Source organism: Meleagris gallopavo, chromosome 1 (genome assembly GCF_905368555.1).
Source record: "Meleagris gallopavo chromosome 1, MGAL_WU_HG_1.1, whole genome shotgun sequence".
In the NCBI taxonomy this organism is placed as follows: domain Eukaryota; kingdom Metazoa; phylum Chordata; class Aves; order Galliformes; family Phasianidae; genus Meleagris; species Meleagris gallopavo.
In genome coordinates, this window is record NC_139404.1 from 6,725,447 (window position 1) to 6,750,822 (window position 25,376).

The window sequence follows — 25,376 nt, forward strand, 5'->3', positions numbered from 1 at the left end:
AATAACATTCAATGTCCTGCTTGCCTTGGGGCTTGGTTTTCTAATTATAGGCACTGAAGACCAGGACTGCAGATAGCCTTAGGCAAGGTAGGCAATTTGATGGGGCCAGCAAGATTACTTGCAGTAATGAGAAAAGAAGAGATTCTTCTGGTGCAGCAGCAGGTCAATGTCCAGCTCATGCAGGCTCTGCTGCTTTTATATCCCATGAGAGCTCCCTTTACCACATGTAGAGGAGAGGATGGAAGGGCTCATGGCTGTGTATCATACAATTATTATTCTGCCTACACACATGAAAGCATACAGAGAGGAGCCAGGATATTTGTATAAGTCAGCGTAGCATCAGTTGCAACAGGTTTCCCTGAAGAATTACTGTTTATGCTGGACAATGCTGATCTTCAGAAGTGTTGGTTCTTTTTAATATGTTCCTGAACAGTGCTTGCAAGGTAATGCTTGCTTGAAAACCTAATGGGGCAAGTCTTAAACAAGTTCCTCCTCCCTCTTCTTTCTCACCTTCTTGGGAAAGACGGATCTAAGTGTCAATTGTCTTCTCCATTAGGCTCTGTGGGTATCCTCCTTTCTATGATGAAAATGACTCCAAACTCTTCGAGCAGATCCTCAAGGCGGAGTACGAGTTTGACTCTCCGTATTGGGATGACATCTCAGAGTCTGGTAAGAAGCTCATTTATTTACCACAACTAGGCATGCATGCAGCAATGCCTGTTGTAGGCATCTTCCATCATGTGAGAATGTACCCTTTTTTGTGTGGACCTTCTTTAAACTTAAAGTCATTGGGAATGGCTGTGGGGCTTTTTTTAGCTTTTTGTAACTTTTTGGTTACAAAAAGTTCTTATTTCAGGAGAGAAAATTAAGTACCATTTCATCCAGAACACATTTGATATGCCTGAGACAAAAAGTGAAGATAGCGGAAAACTGTCCTGAGAAGACAAATTCCTTCACTATCTCTATAAAATCCAAATAAAATGCAGATACTTTATGTGTCACTAATAATAGAAAAACTAGTTTGGCTCTGTTTCTAAAACTGTACTATGAGTCCAAAGTGAGAATGCAATGCAGCAAAAAGAAACACAACACAGGAAATTCGCCCTGTCCCTGGAGGTGTTCAAGGCCAGGTTGGATGAGGCCCTGGGCAGCCTGATCTAGTACTAATGTGGAGGTTGGTGACCCTGCCTGTGGAGGGGGTTGGAGATTCATGATCCCTGAGGTCCCTTCCAACTCGGGCCATTCTGTGATTCTGTGAAATCAATAGCTTCTAAATGAGGATGACAATCAGATTTGCTAACTGGGACTGCTATCCATGTGGTTGGTCCCAGATAGCTGCCCCTCTGCTCACCCAGTTCCTCACCCAGTGGGAAGACATTTAACCACTGCCTGGACCTGCGGAGGCATGGCCAGCAATGCATCCTGTGGGAGCCACTGTTGAGCTGCGGCCTTCAGGAGGTCACACAAGCTCAGTTTCCTTGCTCTGTCCAACCTGGGGAAAAGCCTGCCATTTCACACAGCAGGAGAAATAAAGTGTAGGAAAATTTTACCATATGAAAATGCCTCTAGAAATACATGGTTCTGATTTCTTAGTAGCGCTGATTAAGTCAAGTAAGACGTAAAAAGAAATATTTTATTTTAAAGTTAATTATATATCCTCCTGTCTCCTCATAAAGCAACATTACATGCTGCTAACATCTGTGGTCTACATATCATTTTGTGGAATTGCTTAAAATATATGTGATGAGTGGGTTTTTTTTAAGCCCATAATAGTTTTCTGAGAAAATATGAAGGTCTGCTGGCAGACCCCTTTGCATTTCCAGGGAGAAAGTCCATCACCTAAAGAAGCACAAAGATTTTCCTGCCGTATTTGGTTTCGTTGGGCCCCTTCAGCTGCTCTCTCCTGAAATTTCTGGACGCACACCATGCTGCGACGTCCTCTAGCACCAATTACAGGCACGCTACTTCTTGCCCAAGAGACTCTCTTTTCCTCAGTAACTTGTTTTTGAATACACCATATGTCGTCTCCACTGCCCTTGTGCATGGTTGCTTGGAATGAGCAATGAAAGTCTCCTCTTGCTGCAGTGCTGACCTTCTCTTTGACTTTATCTTTCAACTTACCAACATCTTCAATAGATATGACCGTATTCAGACCAGAAATCAGAAGTTCTTGGCTGACCAGGGAACACGGAGCTAGCAATCTTGAATTCTGCTCACTCCAAATTATTCACATTGCTTCTAAGTGTACCTGCCACATTAAATAGTCTGGATTGGTCCTAAGTCATTTTGGTTACGTCTGTATTAATAAATGACAAAAGAGCTAGGGGTATTTTCTGGCTCTGGTAGCACTTGGTAGCCTGGTTCAAATCTACTTTTGCCTTCAGAGCAAGGCAGCTGCAAGCATCCTGCTTACAAGAAGCAGGCCATGCTAGTTCCCAAAAGATGTCTGGAAAGGAGCTGCTTGATCTCCGTGACAGTTTTACCAGGGACAACTCACAAAAGTAAATGGTGGCTTCCATCAGTTGTGAACATTATCATAGAATCATAGAAACTTTTGAGTTGGAAGAGACCTTTAAAGATTAATTTTTTTTAGATATCAATCTTTAAAGTCCAACTCCCCTGCACTGAATAGGGGTCATTCTGCAGCTAGATCAGGTGTGCAGTGCCCCATCCAGCCAGACTTTGAGATTTTCCAGGCATGGGACATCCACCACTCCTCTGGGCAACCTGTGCCAGTACCTCACCACTCTTATCATAAAAATCTTCTTCCTTATATCCAATATAAATCTTCCCTTTTTTAGTTTGAAACCATTTCCCCTTGTCTTATCCCAGCAGACCCTGGCACTGTTTCATTTACTGGCTCAGACATAGTCTTCACATAACCTGAGCAACATGCTCCATAGCTATGAGGAGTTCCCTCAGTGGTTTCTTTGCTGTTGGATATGCCTGGGAAACAAAAGTCTGAACATCCTGAAGAACTGAGCATCAAACCTATTGCTTTGAATTATTCTTTTTTTTTTTTTTCCTTCTTCATAGCTAAGGACTTCATTCGGAATTTGATGGAGAAGGACCCTAATAAAAGATACACCTGTGAGCAAGCAGCACGGCACCCTTGGTAAGCAACAGTCACTTCTGTGTGAAACACTCTGGACAGAAAATATCATTTAATATTCATGGGTGGAAACGTTTTTTATGCCACGTGGCTTACTAGTCTCCACTAAATAACTCCTGCCTTTATCTTCTAGATTTTCCTGGAAAAACATGCTGGACTTTGATCTCTTACAGCAACCGTTGAATATCCGTGTAAGGGTTTAGTGAAATAATGCATTATGTTGACCAGAGTGCAGCAGTGGGATGCACTGAAATTACCTCACCCAGGAAACACATTTAGAGGCAAAAGATCAAATTCTGCGGGTGTACAGAAAGATGGGTATCACCTGCTCTTAAGGTCATTGCCAACGTAACATCAGAGCACTTAAGAGCACCTCAGGGAGTAGGAAATCCTCTCCTGTGCTTCACAGATGATAGCCCACATCTTCACTTTGTGCTTACAGTAAGGGCCTGGTTTTGCAAGTTGTTTGCCCTGTCTTGTTGAATGCGAGAAGCAGGAAACCATAAAGTGGGATAAGCTGAGACTGCATTGGCTCCAGCAATTGGCACTGCCGCTTCTCTACGGTGACTACAGGACTTGGACTGCCTGTGCTTGTAATTTAGTCCTCCACTAAGTGCTTTACATGAGGTGATACCTTTGCACATGGATGACATGACCAACGTTACCTAAGGATTATATGGCTGAGACAGGAATGGCTCATGTCCTTTGATCAACGCTGACTGGCTTAATACCACCCTACATTACCAGCTGCACCCAGAAATGGGCTTTTAGACACAAGTCTTCTATGTCAGGGGTCATTTTTTATGAGGCAAGATATTATTGTTGATTGTTACAACAGCTGCAACAGAAAGGAATCAATGACAGGATGTTTTCACCCCAGGTGCACAGTAGACTGTGCTTTTTTGTCATCACAGTTACCACAAATACTGTTTCCTTTCGCTGTTTCTGGAGTGCTGGCTGGATAAGAGCTTAAGGCTGTGCATTTCTCCGGGAAAAGAATTTTGTCCTGAGTGTCCTTAGCCCCTCAGAAAAGCCACTGAGCCACTATGGCTAGCTCAATAGCTTGATGGATCTTAAAACGATCTCAGTGATGCCATCTGCGCCCAGTGATCAGCCTCAAGTAGTGGAGCTGAGGGTATAAAGCATGCTAGCAAAAGCACAGGCAGATATTATTGGTGTTCTTCTGAGTAGTTTCAGCTTCAGGTATTCATGCTCCTCTCTTTGACAACCACTGGTTGGTCTCACCTCACTGCTGCTCCCACTCCTCCTGGGAGTACATGGATGGTAAATCATTTTAAAGGTTTTTACAGAGGGAAAAATAGCATTCTGGCTTACTTACTTATGTTTTTTTTACCAATACACTGATGAATTACCCTTATCATTAATTAATGATTTGACACTCCTGAAGCAGTAGTAAGTTAAGGCCATAAAAGTAGGCACTGATTTCTTCATGGTGGGAGTGATGTATTGATGTCTGGCTGTTGGTTGCTGTGATATCAGATTAGGCTGAAGATAAGATTGAGGCTTGGGATTTACAGTTAAAAAGTTGTAGGAGAGGTTTGGAATGGAAGGAAGGAAATTTAAATCATAAAAAAAAAAAAAAGATTTTTTTTCATCTTCTCTGTGACAGTGAAGAACTTTTTACAGATGGTTATTAGCTGGGTCAGTGTCTGGCATCAGTGTGAATGGGAGATGGGAAGAAGTCAACACCTGGGTCTGCCCTTCGTCCAGTGGCCCATCAATAATTGTGTTTCTCATCAATAAGTCCTGCCTGTGTGACAAAAAAGAAATCTGGCAAGTGAAATCCAGCTCCTATGAGATGCAAAAATATATACTTCTAAATGATACTAACCTGAACCTCAGGAAATTAAACAAGTTACAAAAGCCAGTATTAGAAATACAGAATAAACAATGGGAATGCAACTCCCAGCAGAGAATGAGGTGACCATTTGTATAACTGAGAGGCAGATTTTCCAAGGCCTTGGATCCAAGATACACAAAGCGTAAGCATCCAGCTCTTGGCCCTGCTTCATCTGTGTTGGTTGTTGGAGTGCAACAAAGAAACGTGGCACTTGTAACACACACAGAGCTTCTCAGCCTTCTTAAAGGAACAAAATGATTCAATATGATTAAAAGTATTTTCTTTTTCTTTTCTTTTTTTTTTTTTTTTGGCATGTCATGGCCAGCAGCCGATGGAAACTCTCAGACTGCTCCATTATGTTTGGTATTTTCTACAGAATCCAATCTTCCTTTGAAAAACCAATCCCAGAAAGGGATTTCTTCCATCTCTGTGGCAGGGGTCTTTCTTGGCCAGAGTCACTTTGCAGGACAGTGATTCTTTTGCAGGGCTGCCTCCCCTGCATCAGCCTTTGAGATTGCATTGCAGCGAAGAAGCTTAAAATATTCACCATGTTATCTCCACTCCATCCCAAATCCACCTCTGCCCTGTGATCTGCAGACCACAGCAGATGGCAATGGCACTACATCCCGGTGTTTTAAAGAGCAGGAGGGTTGTGCAGCGAAAGCAGTGCATGAAGATATCTAGAGAGATGACTTCATAGAATCATAGAATCATAGAATTACTCAGCTTGGAAGGGACTTCAAGGATCATCAAGTCTAATCGTAGCCTAACCATAGTACCCTAACTCTAACAACCCTCTGCTAAATCATATCGCTGAGCACCACATCCAAACGGCTCTTAAACACATCCAGGGACGGTGACTCAACCACCTCCCTGGGAAGCCTATTCCAGTATTTAACTACCTTTTCTGTAAAGAAGTGTTTCCTAACGTCCAACCTAAACTTACCTTGGTGCAACTTGAGGCCATTTCCCCTCATCTTGTCACCTGTCGCCAGTGAGAAGAGACCTACTCCGCTCTCACTGTAAGCACCTTTCAGGTCTACCTCTCTCCTCCCCATTGTGTTCTTGAGTAGGTGACTCAATGTGTTATCTCCCCTTGCTCTGAAAACCTTCCTGTAACATAAATGTTGCTGTTATGGCCCTCTCTAGAGAGAGGTGCAGTGATTTTTGGAGAGTTTGGATCCTGCAGTGGTAACAGTTGCGGTTTTGGATAGTGAAGGCCACTCATCCGCATGTTATCTTTTATTTCAGTGCTAGTGCTAGGATGTCCTTCTGCCAAGCCATTGCTCAAGAAGCACTTTCCACACAGATCGCTTGTGCCAGGAAATCATGAGTTCTTACCGTTCCTTTTCTAATTCTAGCCATGATATCTGTTGCAATGGCATCCTCGCCTCCCTTTTGAAGGAGGAGAAGGTCTTTTCAGTGGAGGAGGAAGAGTGGAGTTCAATATTTCTTCTTGATGGTCAAGTGTGTCCTTCGCACAACCTGGACACAGGCTTCCAGCAAGTCCAGACTTGAGTTCTTTTGCCTTGTGGTTGCTGGAGGCATTCAGGGCCAGGCTGGATGTGGCTCTGGGCAGCCTGGTCTGGTGGTTGGTGACCCTGCACATAGCAGGGAGTTGAAACTAGATGATCATTGTGGTCCTTTTCAACCCAGGCCATTCTGTGATTCTGTGATTCTATGATACGGGTGCAAGTATTTAGCCAACAGAGACAGACTACCGTGACTATTACAATGGGGATATCTCATCCCACCTTCTCACCTTTTCAGCATATATCCCTGTTGCAACCTCAGCTTCCATAGTGTCTGCATAGTATTGTCTTCAATGTATGATGAAAACTAGTGCAGGTACATAAATCTCCTGGCTTACTGGAGAAGAGGATGAAGCAGAGCAGTATAAACAGTGAAGTGGCTCTATGTAACGACATTTTCCAGCTTTCTCTTTTCTTTCTCCTCCTTTCTCCTGCAGTGGTAGATCTTCATGGTCATCTAAAAGTCAAATTATGAATACTTAACACATATATTATCATCTAATTGTGATAAGAATATATACCTATGTATGAGATGGCTGCCTGGTTGGGTGACTGTATGTAATACTTATGAAGAACAAGCTGGTTCCAAATATTCAACTAGTTTCAATTACTATGTTTTAATTAAAAACTTTCAAACAAGTAAATTGCAAGAACTGGGTCTTTCAAAATATGACATTTGTGCCTTTAAGGTTTGTAATCTCTTGGAATTTTGGGAAACTGCTCAAGAATAGCCGCCTATTCACATGACTAAATGTTTGTACAGGATCAGACCCTAAAAAAAGTAAATACTTCTTCCCAATGGCCCATTTTTCTGTGCTGTATCTGCTCCCCACATGCTTGCATTTACGTGATATTTTGCTATTTATAATCAAATGGCCTTGGCAGGAGGACGGTATGTTAAACTTGGAACTGGCAGAAAAGGAGGCTAATAGTAGCAGTGAAGTATGGTAGCAGAAGCAGTACAATATGTAAGACTTGTTGGTATAATGATTACACCCTAGCCCATACAATCTGTACATTTATACAGATTTCTCCAGTTTAATGCACAGGTGACTTATGCTTCCCATTGGAAAAATGATTTGTTTTATAGAATATCTTTCACTGAACTTTTCACTGTTTATGATGTGTTGCAAAGGTGCAATGTTCCGCTTCATTATTCCATTGTGACTTTTCAGAAAGGACGACGAAAACGAAGGTAACAAAAGAGCAGGGTAATTTTGCTGCAGCTTGATACGTCTTAATGTTTCCCAAGCTCATATTAATGACAGCAATTAAATTTATTAAATATACTGCCATGTCAGGACCCACATCCTGTTCAAGGCAGCAGCTCAGGCTGCAGTAATTAAGGGTGAGAAGCAGAAACCCAAGAACTTGTTTTTTTTTCAACTGTAGGACCACATTGCACTCCCCATTGGGTCGAGCTGGGTTCTGCAGCCCCATAACTGGCCCCAAATTCAGTCTGCAGTCTGGGCGCAGAGGGAAAGAAAAGAGTCCTCAGTTGGAGAGGAGAGGTCTAACAGTTAAGAAATTGATGTGTGAGCTGAAAGAGGTGTCATAAATTTATTTGCTTTGTCCTGCATTTCCCAAGTGACCTTAAATGGGATTTAGAGCTGTGTGCTGAAGCTGGTTCTGGCATCACAGGCAACTTGGAACATCTGCATTGAAGGGTGATGTATGTATCCCCTCCCTGTATTAGCTGTATAGGAGAGAAGAAGGTTGTGGCACCTAAAATGTTGTGACGTCTGTGTCAGCAGATACAAGCATGGCCTTCACCCTTCCCTACTGCCCATGGAGAGAGGGGGTGGACAGCTGGGACATGCCAACATCCATCCCCACCTACACTGAAGACTGTAAAGCTTTGGCAAGGACTGAGCCTCTGCAGATTATGACCATGACCCTGCGTGTTTATTATGTGCCAGAGAGCATGAGCCAGATAATAATTTCCACCCAAGGAAAGGACACAGTTTACAAAGGGCTCAGTTCTCTGACAATGCTGTTTGAAGTGTGAAAAGGGCTCCCTGAAGAGAACTGCTGATGTTTACAACATTAAATCAAACTCTTATCGAGTTCATCCCCACACTCTATTTATTTTGGAGCATCACTGACATTGTATGTGTGTATCCATGTTTATACACATGCATGTGTGTATATGTGTATGTACAGAAGAGTTATGATCCTTCAGTGTTATCCATTACAGCTAACTCTAAATTTCCTGTCATCATACTCAAGAGCATTTCCAAGCACTGCTTGGCCAGCACAGCATTTAAGGTGGCTGCCTTCAGTGGGTAGGAAGGTTCAGAAAATGATGCTAGATGAAAGACTCTGCCTGCCATTGTGAGCAGGGGAGACATGGCATGCAAGAGATATATGCCTGCACACTGTGCAAAGAACCATCCAAAAGTAAACTCATTGTTATTTTCTTTGTTGGAGGCTCCTTTCAAAGCTTAAAAGTGCTATGGCTAGTGAAATATAGTATGATAGCTTTGAAACTGGATAGAGAGCTAAAATAAATTGGATACAATGAAATAATATCATTAGATGAGATTCCTCTTATCTGCAGGACCAGATTTTCAATGGTATTCATAAGCACTGTCCTTGTTATCTTCAGTGGAGGTATTTGTGATGGAGAGTAGTCCAATTGGTAGTCCAATTGGTGTCCAATTCCTTGTGCTGACACATTCAAGTTGGATATAAGAACAGCTTCAACACAAAGCTCCCCAAAGAGCGATTAGAATGTAGCTGCAGAACAGGAGCCCCAAGAGAAAATCGGGTACCTGTTAGGGTAGTGACTCCTTGCTCAGTGCTGGGGTGATGTTTAGCTTGATAATAGATCATGCATTGTTCAGGTTTGCTTAGTTTTCTTCTTATGTGTGTATGATAACTAGAAGTAATATCTTTTACTGAGTCAGCAGGTATAGTTGGTAAAAACAAACAAGTTTCAATGCTCTCATAGTTAACTTCAAAGTTAACTGCAAATTTGATTAAAAAAGCATCAGGTTGACCATCTCTGAAAGATAACATGGTTCCTTTTCAGGGAAGGTGGAGCTGATTCCTGTAGAAGGGTATGCTGTGATGAAGGAAGAAGAAAAAATATTAAAGTCTTTCTGTCATGAAAAAAAAGATGGTTTAAAGCCTTTGGATATGGAGAGTTAGAGAAAAGTGGAAGGGAGATTATAGCATTCCCTAAAAACAATCTCTTTATTAGACTTCATGCATCATTTTAGCATGGGAACTAAGGTTCGTGATTAAAGAGCTTCAGTATAGATATGATGATGCTCACAATACCCACCTTAGGGTGAGTTTGAGTATCCAAAACTCATCATGTTGATTGTGTAAAAGACAGGACTTCTACCTGCTAGCCCCCACCTCACTTGCCTGCATACTTAAACACTACAACTCAGCAAGCCAGCATCAGAGGAGGAATGTTAACATTTCTTTTAGTTTCCTATAAGTAAGACTATACTATAAACACTGTAACACTGAGTATTTTATAAAAGTTTGAAGATTCTCCAAGTGCAAAATGCAGTATAAATGCACAGTCCTCATGTTACAGCATTGCACTATTAACAAAATGATTCTTTAGAGACCTCATGGAGAACAATCCCACAGCCAGCTTTGGCATCTGGATCTGTGTTTTGGGCCACAGCATTCAACATTCCAGCATGTGTTTGAACGTCTCCTGCTGTGCTAAATTAGCCCCAGTACTGCTGTTTAAAAAATTAGAACATAAAAAGAGCTAATGCTGCTAGAGAGACCTTAGATGTAGAATGGTCCCCACCGATATAGTGCTTGAGAGCTTCACAGGATGTCTGTCCTCCCATTGTGAGGTTAACAAGTGTTACTCTGATTTGGGAAATATCCAGGCACTAAGGCTGTTTTTCAAAGATTATCAGAATAGCACGTTCAACACAGAGTTTGTGGTATTAGAATACAGTTTGTGAACTACTGGGACCAGCAGCTTCTTACTGAAATTACCATGTTTTTCACAAAATGATCCATAAGCTCGAAAAAATATATAGGCTGTATTTGAGCTACATGCCTGATGAAAACTTTCATATAGCAAAAATGCATTTGCAAGTCCTTGTAGGGAATGATAAGTAAGGTCTGGGAGGGTATCATCCCCTATGAACGTGTTCTGCCCATGTTTCCAAAATAAAATTTGGTAAGTGGGAAATGCGATCTGTGCTTATAGAGCTTATTAACAAGCTCCTTCATAAAGAAGAATGCTTCATTAGCCTGGGAGGAAAAAATGTTCTTTGCAAATGTGAGTAATTCTTTGCAACTCGGTTTTTTTGATCAGTTACTGAACAGACACTTTGGTTTGCAGTTGTTCTCATATGAAGCGTTTGGCTAAATGATTTGGGTTTCTTCTGCAAATCTGTGCTATGACAGCCCCTGCTCCCAGCTATTGCATGTTGAGGGCATGTGCCTTCACTGAGGAGGTATTCTTGGGTGGAGCAGAGAGTTTCTGACATTTTGGAGTGACTGACTAGAAATTTGCTCTCCCACCACAAAACTCTTCTAGAGAACATCTGCAACAAAAGGCTTAGTTGTTCTACATGCTGCCTCAAAATGCTTATAGCAGACTGGACCTAATGGAAATCAAGGACAACGACCTCTTTACCAGTGAGAGAAGTGATCAGGAGGAGCCTTCTTCAGAGGAAGATCTGAAGATCTTCCAGTTCTCAAAACCTCTGCTTTTTTGCTAAATAGGACAGGGCCCAGAAAGAGATGTCACGTGTCATTTGAGAGCCATGTTTTGTTTGTGGTACCAGTTCTTCTGCCTACTTTAGATGGCACTGATGTGGCAGTGATGGTCAGCAAAGTGCTCCTCCCAGATGAAAGTGGGCAGTGGGAACCCTGCTCCTTCCTGATCACACTTCTACTGGCTCCATTCTCTTGAATAACTCATTGTAGATTAGGTCAGTTGCAACAAGCTGCAACCCTCTCCTTTTTTGGGTGATAAAGTTTTAGTTCCCCATTTTCCTTCCAAAAGTAGTGTCTCTCATCTCTCACATCTTGGGTATACATTACCAGCAGGAAAGAGAGGAGCAGTTTGGAGGAGGCTGATCCACTAATTACACATGCCATTGACATGAAAGTTCAAATTGCTGCATGTCCTTTGAAGAACAGTTACAGTTCAAAACAATCTGGGCAAAGTGAAAGAAATGTCTTCAACTCATGAGATGCATAAATGGAAACAGCAGGCTGGAGTATGTAAACAAAGCAGTGCTGCCATTCTGCTGCCTTAGTTGGAAAACAGTGAACAGTTTGGGAACCGCCCTGTAATGAAGACGTGGGCTTGTTGGAGAAAGTCCAGGGAAGCTCACTAGATCAGAGGATTAGAAAATATGACTTATGAGGAAACAGTGAAGGAATCAGTTTGTTTAGTCTACAGAAGAGAAGATGGAGAGAAGGCATGATATCAGTCTTCAAATATGTGAAAGGATGCTTCAAAGACAAAGAGGATAAACTAGTTTCCATGTCTTATGAGAGACAGTGAGGCACTGGAATAGGTTGTCTGAGGAGTCTGCATCTTTTGGAGATATTTCAGGATTGGTTAGCTGAATACCTGTCCAAGTAACTTCAACATAGCTGGGATAGGGAATGGGCTAGATGACCATCGTGTCCCCCAGATTCCAATTCTGTTATTGGAGGTCCCTAGACGGGAGGGGGGGCTCTGAGTCTGATGTATGTCCCATTTCTTTTGATTTCTTATCATTTTCTGTTAGTAATGGGCTACAACAGGGCTAAAAAAATAATTTCTGAAAATGTCACATACAATACAGGAGGCAGTCTTTGCTTCCTGGCTTCACCTACGTCAGGTAGCATTAATACCCCTAGCACATGACCTAACATTAGCTCATGAAAGTTCTTATTTTTCCAAAAGATCTCATGCCTTGGTGAGTTAAACAAATCAACAAAGTCCTCTTGAAATAGCTATGTTTACCAGAGATTAGGATTTGACTACCTACTCAAGAAACTGCACAGTATCAGTGAAGTTTCTCAGACAAGTGTTGCTCAGCTTAAGCTATTTATGCAGGCAGTGCTAATATAGTAAGAGTCCACGTATCTGCTTTACTGTAAATCTCCATTAATCATGACAAATGGCTATGTATATTGCAGTGTGGCAGGAAAATCTCCAGTGCAAACAAAAATCAGACAGGTTGGAGTGGCTCTGGAAGCGACTGCATGGTTGAGGCTAAAAGTAGTCTCAGCCTGTTGATGTTAAATCTTTAGATGTAAAGGAAAAAAAAAGAAAAGGTACAGTGTTTTCATCCAGGGCTGTAATTGTGATAGAAAGCAGTCGCACATCAACAAAAGAAGGTTGTACCTCTTTGTAGCTGCCAGACCTGCAAGCCTTATCTGTGCTTGCTTTTGTTGCTCCATATTTTCCACCACTGCTGCCAGCAGAAACAGAGGTGGGAAGTTTGAGGCCTCATGTGAATGCAATTAGCATCTCTGCAGCAGCACTCACACCTTGGACCAGACTTATCTGTTGAGGAGAAGGTGTACTCAAGGAGAACAAAAGATGCCTTAAAACATGTCTTGTCTGCCTGTTTCAGGATTGCAGGTGATACGGCACTCAACAAGAACATCCACGAGTCTGTCAGCGCTCAGATCCGGAAGAACTTTGCAAAAAGCAAATGGAGAGTAAGTGACCCATCCTCAGGGATGACACTTAGGCACATTGACTCTTCTAACACAGCAGCTGCATAGCCTTTTCAGCACGTTAATGTTCCAATATAAACCTGCTTTTGTGGTCCAACCTTTTGAGCACCATAGTTTGTCCCATCTTAGGCAACATGGCTTCACGGGGCTGTTAATAGCGGGTGCTGCATCCAGGAGTGTGGCAGATAGGACGAGGTCTAAAGCACCAGCTGTGATTATATTTTATAAGGTTATGGGGTCAGCCTTGGGGAGAGGTCACGAAGCAGCTGGGACATTCAGTGAGCTCTATAAGGAAGGATGTGTCCAGCACAGCCTCCCTTGTGGGCAGCCACATCCCAGCTGAGTGCTAGAAGGAGTGAGGATGGGGAGCAGGACTTCTAGCTTAGAAAACAAGAATTAGGAAAAGCTGGGATAACGATGGACTCATCTTGGCTGAGTAACCAAGACAAGGGCAGAAATTGCCCTTCTATCTCCAAATTTTTATTTTCCTTTCCTTTTTTTTTCGTTCTTTTTTCTTTCCCCAGCAAGCATTTAACGCCACAGCAGTCGTGCGACACATGCGGCGGTTACACCTCGGCAGCAGCCTGGACAACACAAGTGCCAATGTCTCAGGCACGCTCAGCCTCGCCACGCCACTGCCTGATGCAACCACCCGGAAAGATTGTGAGTAATGAGAGCAAATCTATCATAGAATCGTAGAATCACAGAATGGTCTGGGTTGAAAAGGACCACAGTGATCATCTAGTTCCAACCCCCTGCTATGTGCAGGGTCGCCAACCACCAGACCAGGCTGCCCAGAGCCACATCCAGCCTGGCGTTGAATGCCTGCAGAGATGGGGCATCCACAACCTCGTTGGGCAACCTGTTCCAGTGTGTCACCACCCTCTGTGTGAAAAACTTCCTCCTAATATCTAACCGAAACCTCCCCTGTCACGGTTTAGAACCATTCCCCTTTGTCCTATCAAATCTATGGGAAATGCATTTTCTCTTTGCCCCCCAGGCTGCAGTCCTTGCTGCCAGTAGGTGTTGAAAATAATGACTGAAAATGGACCGAGGCTCTCATGTTTAGCTGGACAAAATGTAATGATTCTATTGGAAAAATTGACGCACTGAAAAGTTGAGCTCTCAGCTCAGTGTGGTTTTTGGGAGAGCAATATTCTTATGCTGAATAAGGACTTTCAGGTGGGAAAAAGACCCAGACACTGCTCAGCAAATAGCTGTGTATTTATCTGAAAGCTGGCAGAGTTTAGTCGATCTGTTTATGTTTAATTTCCAATTTGAGATAAAACCTTCATTTTTTTTTTCTTTCCCTTAAAAATTTGCTTGCTTTTCATTTTCCATGAGAGACTCTGATCCTTCCAGTCCAACCCCACTTGAGCCAGGTGAAGCTCCTGCACAAGGAAGTTCAGTTGTATGAGAGGGGCTAAGGCTCTGCGTGCTGCCACAAGACCTGGCCCCTGCCCTGTTTGTTCTAGGCAGCAGTGGAGATATTCAGGCTGCACAAAGGAGTCAGATGCTCGGGGTGTGTATTTTTTCTGAATGCCAGGAGAGAAGACATGGCAGGGGAGGCAGCACTTGGAAGGCAGAAATGTTTCTTTTGCAGTGAAGCCTATTTAATCTCTGACTTCAGGGCATTTATTTTATTCCCTTCTGTCCATCTATAGAGATTTTTATTTTTGCCCAGTGCCAAACCCTACGGCTACTGCCAAAAAAATAAAGCATCCCTGTGCTCTTGGCATACCTCTCGCATCTGCAAAGGACTGACCAGTAGCAACACTTTAAACACATGCTGACAATGCAAAAATGTTGTAAACCCTTTCAGTGAAGAAATGCATCTTAATTTTGGTTCCTTCCATGGTAGACCTCTGTTATGTCTATAGCTTCTGCTGGCATAACTGATGAGTGATTATGAAGGATAAAACCAGATGTATCGATTGGTGATTTTTTTTTCATGTCAGATATAGAAGGCAGAGAAGATTCATTTCCAGGCATCCCAAGTTAAGTTCAACAGAAGAGCTTGCCAGAAAATACTAAAGAGCTTTCCTTTCTCAAAGAAATTTACTAAAGAGAAGAGTTAGGAGATGCTGGAGCCCCAGGGAACTGGTGAGAAGAGTCAGAAGCAAATGCAGGGAGTGACATTAAGAGGCAACTGATGTATTTGATACAGTCCACCAAATGCCTCCTGCTGGGAAGAAGGAGACCTTGGAGAATCTCTGTCCTGTCTCCTTCTTCCTCGGTGATTTTCTCTGGGGTCAGATTTCTTCCACAGAAAAGATCCCATGCAGCAAGTTTACATGAAACATCTGTGACACCATTATAAAATACAATCCTGCCTGATGCTATTAGTGGTATGTTTAATGAGCTCTCCGGACAGTTTCAAATGCAGCAATTTCACATCACTGAAGGTAATTAAATACAGCCCTACCCTGAGAGAAGATTATGTCAGGCTGCATCCTGATTCTTCTGCTGTGTTAGGTCAGAACAAGAAGATACACAAGGATGGGTTACACTACCTGACTAGGTGAATCAGTTGGGATTTCTGCAGTGCACTGGTCTGATTTCCAGTCTTCTGTGCCTGATTTATCTTCTTTAGATGTGATTGAGCTGCCTAGGTTAATTACAGAGTTTAGATCTCTGTCAAATGGCAGTACTGCTGGGAAATGAATGCAGCTGAGTGTAGGCTCAGCATGGTTATCCCTGAGGCTGAAACATCGCCTTCAGGCATAGGAAAGTAGGCAAAAGTCATAACAAGCATCAAAAAGACCCAAGGGGCCATGTCAGACTCTGGAGTGAGATATGTTAATATAGTTTTCATCCATCCTTTCCTTACCACGCTGGAAGAATGAACTGTATTTCTCATCACATCAAGCCTACATCTTTTCAGAGCTAAGTGCCACTTGGTGCTGTTGGGGTCCCATTCAGCTCTAAGTGATACCAAGCCCTGTGGGATGAAAAAATCCAAGGAGCTCCCCTGCAGAGTCTCCAAGGATGCTGGGAGGGGGGCACATCCTGAGTGAAAGGCTCTGTTGAGGACAGATTTTATTGCTTTTCATGAATACTTTCCATTGGAACAGCCAAGGTTGTGCTGGAATAGCAAAATCTAGAATCAGTCGTTCAACGTTCAGCCCACTTTGCATTCTTCAGGGAGGGCTGTGTTTTTTGGAGTTGTGCTGGAGGGTTCACTGGAAGTGGACACATTCTATAAACTTTTCTGCTTAGCTGAAATATCATTCTTTTCATTAAAAAAATTTTCTGTGAGAAGTCTCTAATTAGTTCAAATGTAGCTGCTGGGTAAAAATTGTGTCCAGACACTTCAACTATATCAAATTTATGCCTCTTGACTGGAAGTCCCGGAGACATACCAGCAAGGCCTGGAGCAGCATAGGGTGTTGTTGGAATGATGTTCAAGTCACACAGATTTACATTTCCTCTAAATTTAAAGGAACTCATCAATGAGTTTGACCCACTATACTTTTTTATCAGTAGCTTTGCAAGATGCCTGGGGAAATGTTTTTAGCCCAGGTGCGCAGTCTGTTCATTTAGCTAGACGTCCTTGATGAGAAGTTTAATCATCTTTGAGGAAAATTACTTTGAGCAAACACAATGCTGGAGGGATTCTCTAATCCCACAGCTCTTTGTCTTCAGCCCCAGAAATGTGGATTTGGTCTGGCTGAACACACAGCAAAGCCAGACGTTTATTCATTGTGGCATGTGTGTGCAACTGCCGGTGGCCGTGGGCCAGGAGGGCAGAAGATCCCTGTGGATGTACCCAGCCAACCCATCGCTGCAGAAAGAGCACCATCTCCAGCTGTGGTCCTCTCTTCTCTGGAGCATGCAGTGGAAACAACACCTGCTCAAAAAGCAACTTTGCCCACATCCCCTCCAAAATTAACATTTCTAACTGTGTTTCTGGCTTTCCTTTTAGGTATGTCTCCATCCACTCTCTGTAGTTTTGTTTCATCTGCTTCTTCAGGCGTTTCGGCGGTAGGAGGGGACCGGAGACCCAGACCCACCACAGTGACCACAGTGCACACAGGGAGCAAGTGAGAGCCTGGGAGCCAGGAGCAGGCAGGCATAGGGCTGTGGATTCCTCCAAGCCACCCCTCGCCTTGCCCCGCATACTCAACGAAGGACTAGAAGAAAGAAGATTTTTTTATGGCCATATTTTATACTGCAATTCTGAAATATTTCATTTATCACAAACTGCAAGGACTCCAGGGGGAACGGATCTAACAGTCTCTGGTGCTGTACATATATATACATATATATAAATATATATATATATATATGTGAGTCTAGCAATGTTCTAACTAATGAACACGCATTCTTATCCCCAGTGATTTACTCTTTTCTCAGTATAGGTAACAGTACATGTTGTTGGGTTTTTGTTTTTGTTTTGTTTTGCATTAACTACAAACATCTCAACTGGATTATTTAAATAGAATAACTTTTCTGAGCATTATATATATATTTTCTTTTAAGAAGTACTTCCAGTAATGTCTCTCCTCCCAGTTTATGGGGGATTATGCTGTTTTGGTAGGTAGGAGTTGGCGTTAACTTTGCAGCACATGAGGATTGCAATGGCATGCCATTCCTCGCTCCTCAGACTGGTCTGCAAGTCTGCCTGGCTTCAGCAGAGCTGTTGCTGCTCAGAGCAAGAAACTGCTGCTTTCCCTTCCCTCCTCCTCCTTGAAAGCCATGGGCAGAGCTCAGTTGCCACCAGCCTGATTCCTGCAGAGCTGTGAGCCTGAGGTACTTTTGTTCGAGAGGAGAAGTCGGCACAGAGTGCCTTTGAGGAACAGACCAGAGCTGAGCAAACAAAACAACAGAGTTTCATACTCCAGCAGTTTCCCCCTTGATAATCCCTTCCTCTGTGCATTCTGGGCAGAGCAAAAGAAAAGGAAGATGTGGGGCCCAGAGCAGTAATTGTCCTCTGCCACCAGCTCACTATGCTGCCCTTGTGGAGGACATTTAATTCCCAACCTCCCAGCCCTACTTTGTACTGGGAGCACATCCAGCCCGTGCTCCCTGCACCACAGCTGCTGAACACCCACAGCTTCATGGAGCTTTTTCCACTGGTGCTGAGCATCAGCAACCATGGTCACCAGCCATAAATGAGGATCAGGAACCAGATCAAAAATGTTTGGGCTTTAATTTCTACATATCTCAGTTCCTCTCCGTTGAACAGGAGTGATGCTTGCACCCCTCTATAAAGCTCGTATACAAAAGTTAACTCAATTTCAATTATTTTTAATTCATGCATTTTCCAGGCCACAAATCCTGGTGCATCATCTAGGAACAGCCACCATTAATGTTGTGTAGTCATGCATTAGAGAACCTCGAAATAGAGTGAAGAGCAAATCTGCCATTGTTTACCCAACTGCTTCATGTCACCCCAAACAGGTCCACCCTCTACCAGAGGCACAAGCCTTGTGCTCACTTGCCACGTTCACATTTATCCTGAACAAAAAATTGTGAAAGCCAGTCACAGACTGAATGTATCAGGCAGTAGTGACCATGCTGTGAAAAGCCATAAGATACTTATTCATCATTGAGACTTCAAAATCTTGCTTCAACTTCACTTGGTCGGTTTTGACCAGGAGAGCTGGGATTTCATCTATCATACTTTGTGTTCTAGATGCTGGAAAAGCAGGTGGCAGTGAGCACCAAACCTGTTTGAAGAGGCAGCTCTTTTGGTGGCACTTGATAGGGCTCCAGTTTCCTTTCTGTTAAGGTATTCTACATTTTCAGAGGTCTGGGACAGCTATCAGTGCCTGCAGAGATTAGCAAAGCCCTTTGGATTGCATATTATCATTCCTGGGCTTGCTTGGTCTGCTGTTGCTGTAGCAAAATCAGAAAGACACAGTGTCCATGTTTTAGGAAAGCTGACTCATACTGATAGCAAAACTCCATATAATTTCCCCTCTGAGGACTTCTGACCAGGATTTGGGCAGACCTAATGGTAGAGGGTGTCCTTGCTGCAAGTCATACCAAGCACATTCTTACCAGGTACTTCTGCTCCTTCTAAATGGTAAAATAGAATTTATGCTCTTGCTAAGGCTGCTTTATTTTACCAGCCTGAGTAAGTAAGCCTTCGTTTAGGAGAGAGACTCTTGTCACACAAATCTGAGTTATTTTGAACATACATGATTTCATAAACTCAACTGTGCTTCAGTTCTATGTACGTACATGGTCAGTCCCAAGATTAGAAGTTAGTGGAGTTCCTGCATTCGCTTTTGTGCAACCAAAAGCGGGATTTGGTTAAAGAGTATTTTTGTATTTGTCCAATTGTGGTCAGACAAAGATAGTTGGGGCCCAGTGCTTCCTCTTCATGTTCTCTTCTGAAACATGAGGTTTGAGCTTAATGCTGTTGCTGAAGCCATCATGCAAAATACAGCATCCAAATGTATCTTGCAGGAAGAAAAAAAAAAGAAAGAATAAGAGAAAAGCAAATTGATTTCCACCTGCAAACCAAAGATCAGTGAAGAGAGTGAAAGCAGATGTGTTGTCTCACACCCTGCAGTTGTGGAGTTCCGATACATCAGCTGACCCTCCATGCTCAAGCTTTCTTTGTTTTCTACTGCAGGAACATTTCTTCCTTCCAAACATGCAATTGGGTTTTTGTACCTAATGTTCCAGAGTAGTTACGTAATTTATCATCATTCTCATAGGCTTGTTATCAACCACTGGGATCTTAACATGAGCACTTAGAAGCAAAATTGTTTCTGTATGATACAATTTTGGGTGGTGGGAAGCTCTTCTTTTGCATTAGTAAAACACAGTTGGAGACCTGACCAGGTTTGCCAAACGCATAGTCATAGTCAAAACTGAGTATCCCATGGTTAAAACTTCTCAGTTTAAACCTGTCTTTGAATCTGTTCACCAGGATAACTTAGCAGCACCCAGAGACAGGAAGTGTTGGGGCTGCAGCCATTTGTCCTTTGGCAGCAGACTGGCACAGCAAACGTACCAGCATCTATCCAGTAAATAGTGTATGCATGTGTGAAAGGGGCTGATAGCCCAAAAGTAAAAGATTGAAAACAAATCCAGATCTCGCCATGCAGAGCAGGTAGAAAAATCCTTCTGGGCTCTTTCCCAATGGGCTGTCCTACTAAGCATGGTGTGATTTATTCCTTGCATGCGGACTTCAGCCTGGACTGGCCTGTCTGTTACTCTTTTCTGCTTTACTTGATTGGCACCAATGTGTTTTTCATTTGTAACTTGTTTTCCTGAGCTCCTTCCCCTTCTTTTTCTTTGCTTGCAGCTTTGATTGTTGATTTTTACCTCCAGAGTCACAGAGGCCATCTTTGATGCCAACAGCAGTACTCTTGCTGGGAAAAATATACCTAAAAATACAGAAAACCTCCAGCTGGCCCTTAGCCTGCAGAAGAAGTGTGAGGACAGGCTGCCTGTGAACTCTGCGAGATGAAAGTTGGTGTTGCAGTGGCAGGAGGTTACACTGCTGATTTTGCATGCGACTTCATTCCCAATGCATCCTAACTTCCTGCTGGATCACCCCTTCTGCAGCACGGAGTGGACATTGGCCCCACCACACAGCATGGGGAGAGCAGGGGGACAGGGCAACATTTCCTGAGACTGTATTACCCCACTGGTGATGTGTTTTTTGTCCTGTTTGCTTTTGTACAGGTGCCATTAGAGTAGTGGGCTCCAAAAAATGGGATTTGACCTACTCCTTGTGTGTCTGTTGTGGTGCTGAAATAAAACCAAGCAATGATAGGGAAATGAGCCACAGAAGGAAGTATCTGCCCACTTGGTAGACATCCTTATGTAGTTCTACGGTAGGCATTAGAATGGATTTTTCTCTGTGCATGTTCCCTGCATACCTCCATGGCTACTGACAGTATTTCTTCTATCAGCAGTTCTTCTTCCTGCTTAGCCCCAAGGAACTTTGGAGCTTGCCCAAAGCATTTGCCAACCCTGGGAGCCAGCACAGCCCCCTCCCCATATCCTCTAAAATCAGAGCTCAACAGATAAAATTGCAGCCATCCCCAAGGCTGCTCCTTAACAGCATGACCCTTCTTTTAGCAAAACAAGCTCCCAGAGAAAGCCAGACAGCTTTTAGCCATCAGCAAGAAAGGTCGATATTGTCCTTCAGCGTGAATTTGGAGATAAGCTATAGGAAAAGCTCTGCTAAAACCCCACTGAGTAAGGGCTCTAGGTCTGAGCAGTGCTAGCTAGGCGAATCCTGCATAAAAACACCAGATCAATTTTGCCAGTGAGTTCATGCAGACTGTAGACTGTTGCTATTTCTCCTTCAAAAGACTTGGAGGATTCATATACCTGCAAAGTATCAGTTTCTAGACTAAGCCCCAAGGTAGCTTCTGTGGATGTTCCCATTTAATGAGATTACTTTTGTTCTTGCTCCTATGCATGTTTATATGGTTGAACTGGAGCCTGAATGCATCCCTGAAATTATTAATGGGAAGGGAGTTTTGCTTTTGTTATCACGCCTACTTGCACTAGAAACTTGATGCTAGGAATTACACTCATTCAAGCAAAGAGCAGAAACACACACACAAAGATGATTGCATCCAAGGAAAACAGCATCAAAATCAAGCACAGAGGATGAATTGGTGACAGTTGAAGAACCTGTTCACAAGCACTGTGCAGTTTCCCCTGGTACATTGCTCATCCCCAACTTCTTGCCCAGCAGCAATTTTACACAGCCCCTTTCATTTCCCAAAACACCACACTTCCCTGAAACTGGGTCCTGCCTGTCCATCTGTGTGCACGTGCGTATGTGCATGTTACAGCCCCAGGGATCACAGGTCCCACTGGTGGGAAGCCAGGAGCTGGTTCAGATTTTTTGGTCTGACTTTGTGCTGTTGGGTCAAAGCTGTGTAAATAGTGTTTAAAGCCAAGGATAAAGGCTCTTTATCCGGATTGATTTTTGAGACTCCTTCCCACCTTGAAATGGGCCACTGCACTGCCCAGTTAGCTATTTTTTTTCCTACTCTTCATAAATTATAAGGTCAGAAGAGTGGCTCTTACATTTTTCCATGCCCTAGCATGGAATCAGGGCATGTACGCTCACGAGTGCTGTGAAAAAACACTGCTGAGCTAATGGAAAATGTCCAGTAGATGCATGATACTGCACTGCATGTATTAAACTACTGTTCATTACTTTTGTATTTCCTGAGCCTTTTCTTCATGCACATTCAATCCAGCTTTTTTTTCCAAGGGGTTTCTTCTAGGTTTTGCTTTCAAATGACTCCGTGTATCTGTAACTTGAAATCCCTTAAGTTTGAGTAAATGCAAAAGCCAATATTTGTAAACAAGATACTGCAAAACCTGATAATGTATTTTGTCTTTCTGTGGAATGCTCTGCATGTACACAGCATGCACAGGAAGAGTCACCATCCAGAGTAGCTTAAAACTGTGCAGCAGTCATGTATACACATCTAGAAACAGGGAGTCGGGGAGGGTCCTTCTGAATATGATGTCAAAAAGTTTGATCTGCATCTAAAATATCTTCCTGGGTTGTCAGTGCTCAGGTCTGCCAAGAAATATGTCACTGTGTCTCTTCAGGGTTTTGGGTTGGGTATTTTTGGTTCCTTTTGCTTAGTCAAATCGTTGGCTGATTTACTCAATTCTTAGTATTTTTCTATTCCCATAAGATTTTTTTTTCTTGCCTGTTGCAAAATGAACTGCATTGTGTGGACCAAGATGCTGTGATTATTTACCTGGACTAATTTAGGCAGCAAGTTGAGCTAATTATCTCATCATTTCCAAAGCATCACGTATCAAATCACCTTCCCCGGTATCATCACCTAAATACTTGCACTCAGTCCTTCAACATCTCCATGTAGCAGCACCACCATTTATCCATAGAGGAGTTTGGAGCAGTACTTCTCCTTCCTCCACATGGAAATCATAGCTTTGCCTTTTCTTCCCTCAACCATTGACCCATTTTCATTTGTGCTGGTCTTTCTATGGCAAAGCAGTGTACAGGATGGTCATGTGGTGTTTTCAGCAACCTGGTCCAGTCCTTTTTTGAGACTTGACAGGTCAATGGTCCCAGCTCCTCAACAGTCACTGCTTTCACGTGGAAGATGTTCATCTTCTCAAAGCTCAAAACAAAGTCACTTTGAAAGGTTGATAAGTGGTCTTCTAATACAGGCATGCCAAATAGCATCAGAGAAAGCACTGTGTTGGTGGTGCAGGGAGAAGGTAGCCCTCCCTGGAAGTTATGTCACGAACAACTCCACAGTGCCTGAAAGAACCAAGAAGGCTTGAGCCTACCTTTGAGGATGATGCCCAGCTTGCATGCGGTGCCATCTCCAAGGAGCTGCCTAAGTGTAAAAATCATCATGAGCAGTAGCTGTAAGTCACCCCATCTCAGGTTGCTATGGCAGCATGTGGTGTGAGGCTCCATGAAGAAGTGGACATGTGCTGTGGTTCCAGTGGGTGGGAGCTCTGTACGAGACACTCAGGGCAGCTCTAAGCTATTCTATCTTTCATCTGCATTCCACAAGTCCAGCTGCTGTTGTGCATGCTATCTCTTATCAGGTCAAGCCATAGCTTCACCCTCAAAGTGAAGAACACGAAAGGTCATGGCTCAGTGGGAGATATGTCGTGACTCACATTTCTCGCCAGCACAATCTCATTCACCTCCAGTTAAGAAGCAGCATTTTGGTCAATTTGGGCCTTTTTTTAATATAGATATTTTATTTGGGTCAGCAAATAACCAAAAGAAGCCCAGTCTGTCCAGAGCAGTGCCTCCCCAATATCTTCAACTGCAAAACATCTCTTGGCCGATTTTTAATGAAAACGCAAGCATGTTTTCTACAACTGCTTAAATCTTAATCAAGGAATGTCAGTGTGCCTAATATTGCAGGTCTTGTGATTGATACAAGTTCATAACAGCATCCATGTCCAAAAAGAAGGGAGAATGTGTATTTACTCCATGCATGTATTAAGGCATTGCAAAAGTTTTATCTGCATAATGAGTTTGCAATATTGCAAATTGTTAATGGGGCTACGTCGCAAGTGGTTCTCTGCCTTGACAATCATGTATACATATCGAGATTTCTATCATAATGAGAATTTAAAGGGATGATTAATTGTTTTCCTCCAATAAATCCAGTTTAATCTCCCTGATGTGAAGTGTGATGTTTTCGAGTGCGTGAGTCTTCTGTGTTCAACCTATGTTCATAAAAGGGAGTAAATAATTTCTATGGTGGCTCCACTGTTTGATGTGATGATTTCCAAAGGGACAGTGAAACTTTTTTTCCATCCCCAGTTCACTCCTTAAGAAAATGCATCAGAAGAGTGAATCAGACATCAGTTTTTTCCTGAAATTGCTATCGGACTTGATGCTATATGGCAACATAGAGAGAGTTCTGTATCTCTTGGGGGTTGAGAGTATCTTTTTCACAGAATCACAGAATTGTAGGGGTTGGAAGGGACCTCTAGAGATCATCGAGACCAACCCCCCTGCCAAAGCAGGTTCCCTACACCAGGTCGCACAGGTAGGCGTCCAGGCAAGACTTGAATATCTCCAGAGAAAGAGACTCCACAACCTCCCTGGGCAGCCTGTTCCAGTGCTCCGTCACCCTCACCGTAAAGAAGTTCTTACTCACATTCGTGCAAAACTTCCTATGCTGCAGCTTATGTCCGTTTCCCCTCGTCCTGTCTCCACGTACCACTGAAAAGAGACTGGCCTCACCGCTATGGCCGCCACAACTCAGATATTTATAAACCTGGATCAGGTCCCCTCTCAGTCGTCTTTTCTCAAGGCTAAACAGACCCATTTCACTCAGCCTTTCTTCATAGGGGAGATGCTCCAGGCCCTTCACCATCTTTGTGGCCCTCCGCTGGACTCTTTCCAAGAGATCCCTGTCTTTTTTGTACTGGGGAGCCCAGAACTGGACACAGTACTCCAGATGAGGCCTTACCAGGGCAGAGTAGAGGGGGAGGATCACCTCCCTCGACCTGCTGGACACGCTCTTCTTAATGCACCCCAGAATGCCATTGGCCTTTTTGGCCACGAGGCCACACTGCTGGCTCATGGCCAACCTGTCGTCCACCAGGATGCCCAGGTCCCTCTCTGCAGAGCTCCTCTCCAGCAGCTCATCCCCCAGCCTGTATTGGTGCATGCAATTCTTCCTCCCTAGGTGTAAGACCCTACACTTGCTTTTGTTGAACCTCATCCGGTTTCTTACTGCCCAGCTCTCCA

General features: G+C 43.3%; 1 protein-coding gene across 1 annotated transcript in view; it reads left to right on the forward strand.

Annotated features, from left to right (window-relative positions):
- The window catches only part of CAMK1D (calcium/calmodulin dependent protein kinase ID), a 218,254-nt gene extending 193,956 nt beyond the window's left edge, over positions 1-24,298 (forward strand). The window contains exons 7-11 of the mRNA XM_085215915.1: positions 557-669; positions 3,037-3,115; positions 13,072-13,159; positions 13,702-13,840; positions 17,103-24,298. Of these exons, the coding sequence (XP_085072041.1) occupies positions 557-669; positions 3,037-3,115; positions 13,072-13,159; positions 13,702-13,840; positions 17,103-17,224 (541 nt within the window). The 3' untranslated portion in view covers positions 17,225-24,298. The remainder of the gene's footprint in view (positions 1-556; positions 670-3,036; positions 3,116-13,071; positions 13,160-13,701; positions 13,841-17,102) is intronic.
- The last annotated feature ends 1,078 nt before the right edge of the window (positions 24,299-25,376 follow it).